The sequence below is a fragment of the Benincasa hispida genome, chromosome 12 (genome assembly GCF_009727055.1).
Source record: "Benincasa hispida cultivar B227 chromosome 12, ASM972705v1, whole genome shotgun sequence".
Taxonomy (NCBI): Eukaryota; Viridiplantae; Streptophyta; class Magnoliopsida; order Cucurbitales; family Cucurbitaceae; genus Benincasa; species Benincasa hispida.
Window position 1 is genome coordinate 40,550,574 of NC_052360.1, and position 14,755 is coordinate 40,565,328.

The following is a 14,755-nucleotide window of genomic DNA, read 5'->3' on the forward strand; positions in this document are numbered from 1 at the left end:
AACTAAGAGCGGGCTTCCATCTTGATATCAATAGTATTCAATGTTGTTGGTAGAATATTAGTTGAGAATAAATGCTTTGGTAGAATGTTGGTGTTGCATTCAATACATTTGTTAACCATCGCTGAAGAAAGCATTGTAGGATAAAGAAGTTGAGCGTCGTCTTATTCAAAACCCCTTCTCTCCCACTTTTCTCTCTCACTTTGAGAAGAGGTTTTAAGTTTAAGGGTAAATATGGTATTTCACAAGGCATAAATAAAGCTTTTATAAAGAGGTCATCTATAGAAAATTTTTTGTTATTGGGTTGGTTTGTGAAATTTTCCAATTGTACTCAATTTTAGGCTATAAACATAAAAAATGTTGCACAAAAAACCTATTTTAAAAGCTAAAAATGGCAATTGACACCAATTTTGAAAAAAAATATATATATCAAATGACCCTTTGCTGATGTCATGGTTACATGAAATTACAATATTGCCCTTGCTTATTTATTTATTTATTTATTTCTCTTCCTCCTTTCTTCTCCACACTACTGAGTTTTTTATTTTTTATTTTTTTTTCTTTTTCTTCTTCCTTTCTCCCTCTCTTTTTTTCTTTCATTGTGTCTTCTTCTTCTCCTCTGCACATCTTCTTCTTCTTTTCTGGCATCGCAAGTTCACACAAGTAGTTTTGATACGACCAACTTTGGTGAACAAGAGCGAGAGCGAGAGAGAAGAGTGATCTCGTAAGTGAGAAAAGGAATAGCGAAACTGGTGTGAGCGAGATCGACGAGAAAGAAGACGACCCATTGTTCCATGAATGTTCGCAAATGGATCATCAGCTAGAGGAAGAGCGAGAGTGACCGAGAGCGAGAGCGAGATGCTTTTCTACGTGCGCACGAGTATATTTTAGTAATTTCACCCGAATTTAATGTCAGCAAAGATTATTCAACATTTTTAAAAAAAAAACGGGATCATTTGACCTTTTTAATCTAATTTTTGGTTCATTCATCCAGATTTCTCGTAAACATATCATTCAGTCTTAATATTCACGTTCCCATCAAAGCTTCAACCTTTTTGTTAGTCAACTTCAGTTTGATCCTTTTTACTCATATTCATTAGGGTTGTTCCTTTGCGTTGCTTTAACTTTGTGGTCAATTTACACGTAACTGCTTGGTTTTCAGGTGGGGTGAATTCCACTCTGCCGCCAGTGGGAAAAAGAAGCCACCTTTTCTCGAGACCTCACTCGGCACTGTTGGTGCTCTGTGCTTTTAGCATTCATGGAGGACTTGCACAGTGCTTTAAACGACCGTGGGTTAACAGTGACTATTCTGCCGGAGAAGGGCCGGAGCCTCTTTACCACCAGGAATTTTCATCCGGGTCATTCTCTTTCTTCTTTATTGGTTGTTTGTATTGGTTATCTTCTTTGTTTATTGAAATCCCGACTCAAACTGCCATTTTTGTTGTTGCCCGAGCTAACGAGCTCATACTGGAGTCAACTTTGGTTGTCTACTTGCTTAAGGCTGCTTAGATAGATTTGAAATCTTTGCTGTAAGTGTAAGATATGAATGACCAACACTGGGCACAAAATGGAAAAATAAAGACAATCACAGGCTTCTACTTCCACGTTAAGAAATTGGGTCTATGAAAAGTCGGTTGGGAGGTGGTTTAGTATAAAGCATTCTAGTTTATTGCCATAGCTTGATTGTTATAGTTTTTTATCAAGAGATGAGTTTTTCACTTGAACTAAAATGTTCAAAAGATGCAAACTATGAAAAGGAGTGAAAAGAAAAATAAAAAACAGAAAGGAACCAAGCCAGGGATGTGACATGCATCCCAATTCATACGAATAAACTTGAAGAAATAATGAATAACCGCACTAGAGAGAGATCAACATTGAAACTCTAGTAAGATTATGCTGTTTACCGCAATCTCATTCTACAAATGCACTTCTAAGTATGTGAGATATTGTTAGTATCTAATGATGGTACTTTCAATGTAAACAAAAGTTTATAGGACTTATCATGTTTAGTGTTGCAGGAGAAGAAATAATCAGCCAAGAGCCTTATGTTTGCGTCCCCAACAACTCAACAGTCGAGTCCAGATGTGACGGGTGTTTCGCATCAATAAAGCTTAAGAAGTGCTCAGCTTGCAAAGTCGCATGGTATTGCAGTAGTATGTGCCAGGTATGCGAGACAGATGAAATCTTTTTCGTTCCTTTTCCACTATTTTATGCACCATTGATTTTTTATTATTATTATTTTTTTTTAATATAAGATTTCATGCACCATTGAATTTAATTATCTAACTGTCAAACTTGAGCTAAAGATCAACCATTGTTTTTCACTTGTTTGTATGTTAGGATTGTGCAAGCAACTAGACCACAATTTGAGAACTTCTGAGCAAATTTTAGGACATGTAACTCTGGTTTGAAAGTGTGTATTCATATTCGTTCTGAACAAATCCTCAATTCTTTCACAAAGAAGAAGAGGAAGATTATGTTCTGTTGATACTTTTGATACAATTAACATAATGTTCTGTTGATACTGGAGTGACAGGATGCCGTTTATATTTTACAACTTCTCTATCTTCCTATACTGTTTTTAAGATGGTTGCATTAGTTTCTTGGCATCTAAAAACACAGTAGCATGATTAAACAATGGGATTTGACTAGTTTGTGCTTCAATGATTTTCAGAAGTCAGAGTGGAAGTTGCATCGTCTTGAATGTGATGCTCTTGCAAGGCTTGACAAGGATAGGCATAAATCTGTTACTCCATCTATAAGGTTGATGATCAAACTCTTTATTCAAAGAAAATTGCAAAGTGAAAAGGTAAAGTATTCCTTCCACTTTAATCAACAACTCCTGTTTTTTATGGCATTTTCCATGTTTATCATATGAAAATATTCTCAGCTTCAGGCTTTCTGTATTAGACTTGTTCATGAAAAAATAATAAAGCAGGAAACTAAATGGGAAGTGTGGTTTGGCCTTGAAGTCTTGGCAGTTGAATGAGCAGCAGAATGATCAATTATTCCTATGGGGTTTTTTGGCTGTGGATAAGTATAGCTAATAGGCAACAAAAACTATCAATGGCAAAGGGCAGTCTGTTCCTTCGTTTCTCTATCAACCATAAGGATTATGAACCTTAGGTTCCAACTTTTCATGCAACCATCTGATATTCCCTTGTACTGTGACCTGAGAAGCATTTGGAGTCTACCAGAGCATTCAATCGGGGGGAAGGGTTATATCTATAAAGGCTTTACTAAAACACCAATCATCCTCCCAAAATTTCACTCTTGTTCCATCTATTAATTTGAGCGTGGGGAAATGATTGAACACAGCAATTAGTTTGTTTGAATATTGGCTGGAGTAGCTATTGGGACTTACAAAAAAATTCAGAGAAATCCTTGCTCTATTTGCTAAGTATTGTCTTTTGCCAAAATGTTAGCTTCCCAAGGAAACAAAGGGGTTGTATCTCTATGTCTGATGTATGCAATATGCCCCTACAAGAAAGTTATATTAGTTTGTGAAGATATATTTGAACACTGCTATGTCTATTTGATCAAGCTTCAAACACCATCATATGGTAGTAGTGGTGTGAGGCAGTTACCATTCCTATTCAATTATGTGTATTTAATATGGATACTCATGTTAATGTGACCTGGTTGTAGGCAGGTAAACCATGCTGGTTACGACGTTCTAATTCTAATATTATTTGTACATATTTTTATCTTATCATATTTAACTTTCTCTTGATGAGTTTATACTTATAATTAATTATATTGACATTAGAAGTTTACAAATTATAAATATTTAAGTATGATGCGGAATTTCCATGTCTTATTCAATAAATTATCTTAAAAACTATTAATCGAATACTTCTAGATATTTCTATTGTTCTTAATAATCTCCAGCGTGGACATATCTTTATTTTATTGTCAGGTCATACCTACGACTGCAACAGACAATTATAAATTGGTGGAGGAACTAATAGATCGTATCCTCATTTAATGAAGTTCTCTATCTGAATAATGAAGTTCCCTATCTGACTAATAGATCGTATCCTTATTTAATGAAGTTCCCTATCTGAATAATGCATTGCCCTAACTATGGCATTCAACTTGGTAATTTTGTTTTGTCTAACCACTTTTCCAATCAGACATGTCTGGCATAGATGAAAAACAATTGGTGTTGTATGCTCAGATGGGAACTCTTGTGAATTTGATTCTGCAGTGGCCAGAAATGAACATAAAAGAGATAGCAGGAAACTTTTCCAAGGTTCTAATTCTAACATTTGTATCTATACTTATTTGTTATATTGTAGCTGAGCTTGACTCTTGCTGAGTAACTCTAAAATTCTTAATTTAAATAACCTTGTGTTTATGTATTCTGATCATAAATTGGACTGTCTAACAATAGATTTCATTTGGCAATGGTCATCTTTAGCTGGATGAATATCACATTAACCTTAATTTTATCTTGGCCAGTATGCACTTTAGATGGGAAATAGTTGGTTCAATTAGTTGTTAGTATCTTAACACGAATTTTTGCATAAATTTATTGAGGGCCATCTTTCAAACATTGGTTTTCAGGATTGTGTACTTTCCTCTACTGCTATTATTTGAGATGTTTGCCTAAAATAGGATATGATGCTAAATCTTATTTTCCGTAACCATAAGGCTTGGTAATAAGATCAGTTTTGCATCAATTTTTCTGAAGTCTAAGTCTAACCCCATGCATTTTTATGCAGCTGGCATGTAATGCACATACCATATGTGACAGTGAACTTAGACCCTTGGGGACTGGTCTATATCCTGTAATCTCCATTATAAATCATAGGTAACTCCTCAGGAGACAAGTTCTGTATTTACATTCATAACTTCATCATAATAATTTCTTTTATAAGGAACTTCATCATAATAATCAACCAAGTCACTACGTGGTTTTGCTACTATAGCTGCTTGCCCAATGCTGTTTTGGTATTTGAGGGAAGATCTGCTGTGGTCCGTGCTGTGCAACATATACCCACAGGTGCTGAGGTAACCATTCTATCTATATTCACTTTTTTCTGCCTAGTTCTCTAGGTATTACTATTAGTGACGTGGTCTTTTTTAAAAAAAAAAAAAAAAAAAAAAAAAAAAAAAAAAATTGTGGCATCATTTCTGCTGTAGCTCTAATATATCATTCTTTGGTCTGTGTGTTTTATGATTTATTAGGTGTCGATAAGTTACATTGAAACTGCTGGAAGCACTATGACTCGGCAGAAGACTCTTAAAGAAAACTACTTATTCACTTGCACATGCTCTCGATGCGTTAAAGTTGTAACCGATAATTGCATCTTTCAGATGTATTTCATCCTTGATTTCAACCCATAATGTTTGACCAGAATGATTAGAGTTGTTATTGATTTGATCATTCCCCCCCCCCCCCCCCCCCAATAAAAAAAAAAATTAAGGTTCAAGAAGATGAAATCAAAGAAAGTGCAATTTTGGAGGGCTACAGGTGCAAAAATGACCAGTGTGATGGTTTCCTGCTCCGTAACTCTGGTATGCGATATTTCACTATTTGACCAGTAACTGAGGGTGTGCTATTATTTCAATCTCCGTTTTCTTGTGCAGATGATACTGGATTCACATGCCAACAATGTGGACTTGTTCGAAATAAGGAGGATATAAAAAATATTGCTAGTCAAATAAAATCAATATCTGATGAAGCTTTTACTTCTATGTCTTCCCAAAGTATCCTTTTGTGTTTAACTATAAATCATCAATGGTAGTTGTAGTTGGGCTTTTGTCACTGATCAAATATTTTTAGATCATAGGTGGTCTCCTTCATCTGATTAAAGCCCAGTTTGGTGTTGTTCCTATAGAAACTAATCTTTAGGAATAATATTTATGACATGTTTTATTATATTTGACATTTGCTTTGATCTTTAACTAAATTCAGATCGTGCTGAAGCTTTATTTATGTATGAAAAAGTTGAGAAACTCCAAAGGATATTATGCCATCCTTATTCAATCAGTTTGATGCAAACTCGAGAAAAGCTTCTCAAGGTAGGCTAAGAATTCTTTTCCCTTTTCTTTTTGTTATTATCATTCTTTACATATTTTTGTAATTTTTTGTGTTTCATATGTCAAATTTATTTGTTCAACCAATCTTTGAAATCTGAGTGCAATTTTGTTATTGTTTGGTGCATATTCAATCTGATTTAATATGCTATTATTGAGACATCATGGGCAAGACTGAAAGTAGCATTTATTTCTCATTTATTAACATAATGAATGGTTAACTGTTTTCAGCTTCTTTGTGATATGTTCCATTGTTTTGCAATCAAATGTCTGATGTCTCTTGCAGATTTTGATGGAGCTAGAGAATTGGACAAAAGCTCTAACATACTGCAAATTGACAATTTCAGTCTATCAGAGTATGCCTCTTAATTTTTCTTCTAGTAGGTTAATTGTTTTGGGATAAAAAGTGGATAATTTGCTCGATACAACTGCAAATTTTAGTTTGAGTCTTAGAGATGACCAGGTTTAATGCCTTTATGGGCTTCAGTTACTAGACCTTTTTGTAGTTAGATTAGGACTCCATTTGTTCGGGCACGTTTCTTGTATGTGGTTGTATTTTTTTTTCATGCTTCTCAATGTAAGCATGGCCTCTTACCTCGAAAAAAACTGCAAAATTTACTCTTTCGTTTCCAAGTTTGATTTAAATCGAGATGTTACATATAAAATTCAAGGTGGAATCCAGAAAACTTGTAGATAAATGCAAAAACTAGTGGATAAATTATTACCTATACTCAAGTGTCAATCTGCCATTTCAAAACCCTAAAGGTGGCAATCCTATATAATAAGATTTACTCGGGAAGTAGAGCGGCCAGATGTTTAGTTCAAGTCACTGTGATTACCAAGTTAAGATGTTAAAATGACCTTTGAATTTCTCCACATCAAATTTTATGGAGACAGGCAGTCGTTAGAATTAATTAAGGTGCAATGCAATAAACAGCTTGAACACCTGTGATGGTGGAAAAAGAGGAAAGCATGAAGATTAGAATGCTTTTTATGGTACAGCTATGATTTTCTCTACACGCATAAATGAACAATTCTAAGATGAGGATTCATAAGAGAAAATATAGCAAACTTTGATGATTTAGCATATTTGATTTGATTGTTGTCAACGATCACGTTGTTTGAATTATCTTAATTTTCTTCTTCAAAATTGGCTTTGCTCAAACAAGGTCTGGCTTCAAAGATGAAATTATTTATAGAAAAACATTCAAGGGTTATGGTAGTTCTTCTAAGATGGGGGAATACTTTCAACATCTTAAGGATTTACAGTATTCCTCGTAAACCTCTTCCCTGAAGCATTAGTTTCATGCTGCTTTTCAAGATTCATTTCTCCTGTTGAAATATTTTTAACTATAGAATTGGTGTCAAGTTGATCCCTAAATTACAAGTTTGTTCATTTCAATGAGTCATTTTGTTGTTACCTTGCATGCATGTTATAGTACTGCCATGTCAGCCACCAGGTTTAATATTCTCCAGACATCATGAGTTATCAAGATGTTAGCCACCAGGTTTAATATTCTATTATAGTCTTACATTGACTTGGTAGACTATGATCTTATGTTATGGATCCACAGTTAAACTACTTATATAATATTATCCTATGAAATTTTTTCTTTGATAACAGAACTATACCCTGGGATCCATCCATTGCTTGGATTGCAGTTCTATACTTGTGGGAAATTGGAATGGTTAGTAATGCACCAAGATATTGTATCATTTACTAGTCCTTCCCTTTTCTACAGCAAGAAAACACACAAGGAATGAAAAATCGATCTCTTATTTTATTTTCTGAAGCTCAAAAAACTTCATGATTACATTGCTTAGGATGTGTCCATGCATCATTCTCTAACTGAGAATAACATAAAAAAATTGATCTAAGTCTCTGTCTTGTGGCTACATATTTTGGCTAGAAGAAATTGGGGTTTTTTTTTTTACTGCAAATGTTGGAAGGAGTTCGTCTCTGTTGCTAAATTCAGATTGGCTGCTTTTCAAGAACTGGGAAATAGTTCCATTGGCTTGTGAAATATGTGATGGCATTCAATTTGCAGGTTACTTGGGTATACAGAGGATGCTGTAAAATCTTATACCAAGGCATTTGATATACTGCGAATTACTCATGGAACTAATTCAAGTTTCATGAAGGAATTGCTGCTAAAGTTGGAGGAAGCTCGTGCTGAAGCTTCTTATAAACTCTCATCTATTGATGATGAGTAGACCCACCATTACTTCTAAAGAACAGAGCCCTTCTTGGTTGCATCTCTCTGTGCTTAATATGAGCTTAATCGTTTAGGACTTGGCTGTATATGGTATTGAACTGCCATGGTTCAAGATCGTTGTCTTTTATTTTTTAAAATTTAGTCTATTTTCTCCTCATTTCGTACCATGATTTGCATCTTTCTTAAGTACAATGGTTGAATTCTTAGTTAAATTTCAAAAACAAAAACAAGTTTTTAAAAGTTATTTTTTTTAAGTTTTCAAGTTTTGGTTTGGTTTTTTAAACTATTGGTATAAAGTAGATAATAAAGGAAGAAATTTGGAGGTGAGAGTAGTGTTTATAAGCTTAATTTTTAAAAACAAAAACAAAAAATTAAATGGTTACAAAACGAAATCTTAATTATTAACTTATAGTTTTCATTTTTCAATGCAAACGTATACAGTAGTCTTAGATGCAATGCAAATCTTTGCTAGTCATACTTGTCAAGCATGGACCATATTCAAAATTCTCTTGTAAATCAAATATCAACAAATTATCATCTTCAATCAATATGAATATGAACTGCAAATAGTTGCTAGTTTTGGTTATGCATTTGAACCCTTCTGGAAATATTTTCTGGTTTCCAGTTTGAAAAGATTCGCAGAGAAATTGACTTTGCAGAACTCACTTTACAGAACAGACTATGATTTTCAATTCTTTTATATCTCATTACAAAAGCAGTTGAAACAACCCTGATTTTATTTTTAAATAGATTTCATTTTCAAGTTTGCCAAATGTAAGTTCATTATATGAATAGCCTTTGTGGTTTTGAAAACATATAAAATAGAATCATCCTTGAGGGAGCTTATTATAGTCAAGAGGTCGACAACTACAACGCAAAAGTTGAAAGGAACCACTCTCAATTTTAGAACACTTATGAGTCCTGCATAAACATTATACAAATATGTCAAACTCTGTTGCATTAACAGTTGGGATTACGTAATGCATGGTTTCTTTCTGTGTTGAATCTGGGAAGAAACATAAACAGCAAGCGCCTCGAACAAAACTACAAACAAATTTACAATCTCAAAGCCGAGAACACAGTTATTATATTATATATTGTACACTTTTGACAAACGCTACAGGTGTTAAATTGATCATCCAGCTTCGATAGGAGGAAAACTCGATGCTCTAATGCGCCAAACCTGAAGAGGCAAAAGCCCGCATCTACCAAGAAGTAGCCAGCCTCATATTCTATCAATCGTCATTCATCAGCTACTCAAAAGTCAAATCCCGCATTTTCATGCCGAAGAGAACTTCAAACCATTCCTTGAACGAGAAACAAAATTAGGACTTTCACTTTTCATCATTCGTTGTAGCCGGATTTTTGTAGAGCAGAAAGTGGTCCTTTGACGTTTGGGAAAACAGCTCACTTTGATTGTCTTTAGAAGTTATTAACAGAGATGTCATCGGCTGGACGGAGTTGAGGAGCAGTTGTTGAAGCTGAGAACGCAGATGCGAAGCTTCATGGTCATTTTCACAAGATTCAGCAATGAGTTGCAGAAGTTTGGAGCTCTGGTCTAGAGATAAGGATAGGTGCGGGGACACTGGGGGTACGAGAAAAGGATGTTGAAGTAACTCGGGAATTCTCCACCGCTCATTGCGGTCCCATGCGAGGCACTTCTTCATAAGATCGAGAAGCCAATGGTTACCAACGGGTTCATATCTGATCTCATGATTTGGGTCTGTAATGACTTTGAATTTGGCCCAGAATGTCTTGTACTCGGAGAAGGGGGTCCTTCCATAAACCATTTGATAAAGAATGCAGCCAAGGGACCAAATATCAGATGGTCGACCACATTTGATGGTGTTTCCATTTGCATCTTTCTCATTGCACATAAATGCCTCGGGTGACATGTAACTCAGTGTACCCACCTGTGGTACGGAAAAAATTCAAAATCCAAACAGAACGAGAAAATAATTTTGCTGCAACCGTACCTTATTTATCTAATCATGAACTATGAACGCAACAAAAATTGATACACCTAGGAACATTCTGTACTAGTTATTTACATGTAAGACTTCTAATATTTCCCCAACTAGGAGTCTTAAAATATTTCTTAGGATACCTCCTAATAAGAACACATAGAAAACTCCCGAACAAAGAAGTATGAAAATATATGAAAATATGCTATAATATCATAAGAAAAGTAACAAGATAACCTACCCTTTCAAGAGGGCTAGTCTCCCTAAATTCCCCAAAGAAAAATCCTACAAAATTCTTTACACCTCTAACCTTACTCTTCACCTACTATTTATAATCCCAAAGGACCTAACAAACTCCATGTCTAATTATTAGAATACCCAATAATCCCAAAGGACCAAACAAACTCCATGTCTAATTATTAGAATACCCTTTGCTACTAATCTTACATTGATAATCCTACTATTTCCCTAACTAAGAGTCTTACGTTACATCCACTATGTATAAACTTGCAAGGGAGGGCATCAAATGATAACTTTTTTAGAGAAGACGGGCATCAAATGATATTCACCTGTGAATCTCTTTGGATGTTAGTTGTATCACTCATTATGGCTTTTGCAATACCAAAGTCAATTAGTTTTAAGGAGCCTTTGACAAGAAGAAAATTTGCTGGCTTCAAATCAGAGTGAACAATGCGTTCCTCGTGTATGGTGTTTACAGCTTGAAGAATTTGCTGCCATGTATAAAAAAAAAATCTATGAAATAATTAATCTACAAGGAGAACACATAAATGTTGCAAATGATAGAAACTAATGCGGCTTGTTAAGCGGCAAAAATACATGCAGCAGTGAATAATTTCGCCAAAACGAGGTTCCAAACAGCTACTGTAAGGATTCTTTGATTACGGGACCAATCAAAACAATGCACATGCATATAATCTCATAATAAAAAAAAATTAATACTACAACGTAAGGTAAACGCTTAATCACAATAATTCAAATTGTTGAGCTTTAGAACCTCCCATGCTTGACTCGAAATCTGGCATGTTTGTGGGAGGTATGAGGAATAATAACCCGAGCAAAAGCACATGGATGATTCAACTTCTGTCGCAGCATAACATGGCAATCCTTTTTATTTTCCCCACTAAATATTAACTGCGAAAATATGAATTTTGTGGAGCCTCAAGATTCTTTTATTTTATTTTCCAAAGGGAACACTAATGTTACTCCATTTCCAAGTACAATAGTAAAACAATTGTGTCTGAACACTGGGTGTGTACTGATATGACTCAACGGATGCGATATATCATGAAGAAGACGAAAATTAACTGCCAAATGAAAACCATTGTCTAGGAACAAAAACTGTTTCGTAAATGCCGTGCGAAAAGAAAAATAATTGTGAACATTAATAAATGTGCACTTATTGCTTAGCTAGATCCTAAACGGGAAGAGGGGATCACCTGCCAATAGAATCGAAGCCAATTTTCATCTATTATCTGGTTGATGCCATCAATTTCCTTCCATTTCTGTGAGAGCATGTGAGCCAAATCAATTTCACCATATTCTAGCACCATGTATATATATCCATCATCCTTAACCCTAGCATCTTTATTATTCGTGGAGCCATTCAACACTTCCTGAAGCAAAGTCCTATCTGTTACCTAACAAAAGATAGATTCTTAGGTAATTCTGAAATAAATAAACATGAATGACAGAAATATTTCACAGTTAAGAGAATTAATCAAACACCGCTTCCATTAGATGACATTTGGTTTTAGTTTTCTAGTTTTTATGAATTAAGTGTTCACTAATGATATTTTTTTTATTTCTAGTCTAGTTTACCAAAAAAGTTTTTAAATGCATAACCATGTTTTAAAAACTAAAAATGATCATTTCCAAATTTTTGTTGTTGTTTTCAAGTTTAACCAAGATTTCAAAAAAGTTTTTGAAAGTTGAAAACTAAACAAGAAAATTTTTTAGCAAACACATCTAGTTTTTAAAAATGAAAATATTATCAAATAGGGCTAGAGTATTTTGACTATTAGAAGCTACAAGAAAAACAAATATCCATAAGGTTCTACTCATGGCACAAATGCCTGAGCATTCGCCAAGACAGTAAAATGATCAAACATTCAAACATTGAACATTAAGAGATTTAAATATGAATGCAAAGACATGCATAAAAGATATCAAGATAAAGATACATACCTCATAATCTACAAGTTGTATAATGTTGTTCTTCCCTTTCAACTTATTTAAATACACAATCTCCTGACAGAACCCATAAGCAGTGGCATAGTCACGACCTTTAAGTTTAATTTTCTTAAGTGCATATATCGTGCAATCTGATGAGATAACTTTGTGAACCTCGCTGCTTCCCCCACTGCCTATCTTGCCAAGTCTTTGATAAAGCTTTCCATTAACCTTAAAAAACATGTCTGGATCATAATTCCTTTTACGATTTGTTGAAGCACTCTTCCCACTTGCCACTTTTTCTAGTTTTTCTGAACCAGAGGGGTTCAAATTCACATCAGAAACTGACTTTTTGGGTACTTGGGCCTTCGCTTTTGTATCAGTGGCATCCACTATTCCACACTTGCCTTCATATGACTTATCACTGTGTTGCAAAGAATGTTTAGAAATATCACTTTCTCCTCCTAACTTTACCCTCTGCTCCTTAGAGATGTCATAGTGCCTTATAACTTTTTCAGTATTAGCAGTAAGGCCCGGAGCATGTATAGCATCATTGCCTTTCCCATTCTTGACCTCATCACTAGTGTCCCTTAGAGAAGACCCTGACGTTGGCAACACACTTCTTTTAGCTTCATGTTGAATATTCGCGTTGAAGTCGCTCAAAGGTTCAGAAGAAATTTTACCACCACTTTCTTGATGCAAATGAGAGCAATAGGTTGTTGAATTAAGCATAGCCACTGAACTTGAGTGAACAGACGTGGTGGTTGGACAAGGTGGACCAAATGAAGGCTGATTAATTGGTTGATTCAAAAAGTCTTCAAATCGCTTGAGTTGATCTTCCACAGCTGGTGTTCTTTGTGCCAACATTGAAATCCCACCATTGTTTTTTATATCAAACTCTGTGTTTGCAAAACTCCGGTGTTTAGATTCATCATGAATTACACTAGAAGCTTCCCCATGGTTGCCGGCTGTCCAATCCATCTCTGTCAACGCAAGGGAACCCATATGAGATGATAAGTTTTCCAACCCACTGGCCATTAGATCATGGACCCCTACAAGTGGAAATAGAATGACATATGCATTGCAAAACTTGGTACAGGACAAGTAAACTATACAAAATAAGAGCCTAATTTGAAAAGGCTACAAATTTCACAAGAAATGGTTGTGTTATACTATTGAAGTGAGGGAAGAATATCTGAACAAGAAAATATAAGACACCAGTATTTACCCTGAGAAATCTTGCTGGTTTTAACAGAAAACCGAACCATTTTCTGACCATCAGCATGCTGGGATCCTGTACTTAAAGCGGAAGCTGTGCTTCTAGATTGACAACCAGCACCACGTACAAGTTCATCTCTGTGGGCATCAGGTGCGAAGCTTCCATCAAAGCTTTTGGTCATCAGGCCTGAAATGGAAGGTCGTGTTATTGATTCATCTTGAGTTTCTCCAATAATAGTCATTGTGCTCTTCGTCTGTTCAATCAAATCCTTCACTACATGATCTTGACTCAATGAAACTTCAATTTCAGGCTCCTTAACACTTTCTGCAAGCCTGGCCTCTGAACGAGGGTTCCTTAACACCTCTCTTTGGGGAACTAACAAGCGCCTGGGTCTTATACTATTTGATTGGGTCACACCTGAAATTTCTTATAAATATGATTGTCATAAAAGTAATTTGGACGACCAACAGCCATTAAACTAAAATCATTGCCCGAGATCTAATACAAAAATTCTTGAAGCAACACAGATTCATATTCTTCCCGAGTAGTAGCATACAAGGCGTTCCTGGCTTCCCTAAAGCAATCCCGAAAGCGAAATAGCTAATCTTTCCCTCTAACTGAAGCGAATATATGGTAGAGTAGAAGAAGAAATTCTTCTTACAGTGGCTTTAAATTAAGAGTAAATGCATTAAACACCAGCCCAATTATTACATATTCTAACAGATTAAATTATTATAAAGCACAAAAATAGTTACCGAGTGGTCGATGGCGCTTGAAGGCGGCTTGAACATGTCGAATGAAGCCCGGCGATGAGGAGGAGGAAGAGGAGGATGTAGTCTCGGGGTTGGTCTGACGGTTCACTTTCTTCTCAAGTGCGAATGGGGCCGGAAGGTTAGCCTCCCTGTCCATGGTCGGCTCCGAACGGCATTTCTGGAAGGGCAAAAGAGAAGAACGATGAGGGAAGTGTTCCACTAACAGATATTTTGGCTCCGAACGATCTGGATCCGGAGCGTGGGGTGAGTTACAGAAGGGAAATCAATGGAAGTCCCCATTGTTATTGGCGAAGTACTGTGAAGGAAGAGAGTGAGAGGGAAAATAGTGATTTTTGAAGAGGATCGCTTTGT

General features: G+C 35.5%; 2 protein-coding genes across 4 annotated transcripts; one reads left to right on the plus strand and one right to left on the minus strand.

Annotated features, from left to right (window-relative positions):
- Window positions 1–1,089: 1,089 nt before the first annotated feature.
- Window positions 1,090–8,425, plus strand: LOC120068274 (histone-lysine N-methyltransferase ASHR1). The gene is made up of 14 exons (XM_039019991.1): window positions 1,090–1,355; window positions 2,016–2,161; window positions 2,672–2,806; window positions 3,917–3,971; window positions 4,134–4,252; window positions 4,725–4,813; window positions 4,932–5,013; window positions 5,191–5,292; window positions 5,430–5,520; window positions 5,593–5,712; window positions 5,921–6,027; window positions 6,329–6,398; window positions 7,667–7,730; window positions 8,091–8,425. The coding sequence occupies exons 1-14, from the start codon at window positions 1,256–1,258 to the stop codon at window positions 8,254–8,256; spliced, it is 1,446 nt and encodes a 481-aa protein (XP_038875919.1). The 5' UTR covers window positions 1,090–1,255; the 3' UTR covers window positions 8,257–8,425.
- A 714-nt stretch (window positions 8,426–9,139) lies between these two features.
- Window positions 9,140–14,755, minus strand: LOC120067728 (serine/threonine-protein kinase MPS1). Of its 3 annotated transcripts, none has more exons than XM_039019288.1 (6): window positions 14,387–14,755; window positions 13,641–13,817; window positions 12,428–13,464; window positions 11,680–11,880; window positions 10,792–10,953; window positions 9,140–10,171 (listed from the first exon to the last, which is right to left on the minus strand). In XM_039019288.1, exons 1-6 carry the CDS (start codon window positions 14,538–14,540, stop codon window positions 9,593–9,595), a joined length of 2,310 nt encoding a protein of 769 aa, XP_038875216.1. In that variant the 5' UTR covers window positions 14,541–14,755; the 3' UTR covers window positions 9,140–9,592. The 3 variants fall into 3 exon arrangements, with proteins under 3 accessions (XP_038875216.1, XP_038875215.1, XP_038875214.1); XM_039019287.1 differs by having other exon boundaries at window positions 12,428–13,395; window positions 13,641–14,048; XM_039019286.1 differs by having other exon boundaries at window positions 13,641–14,048.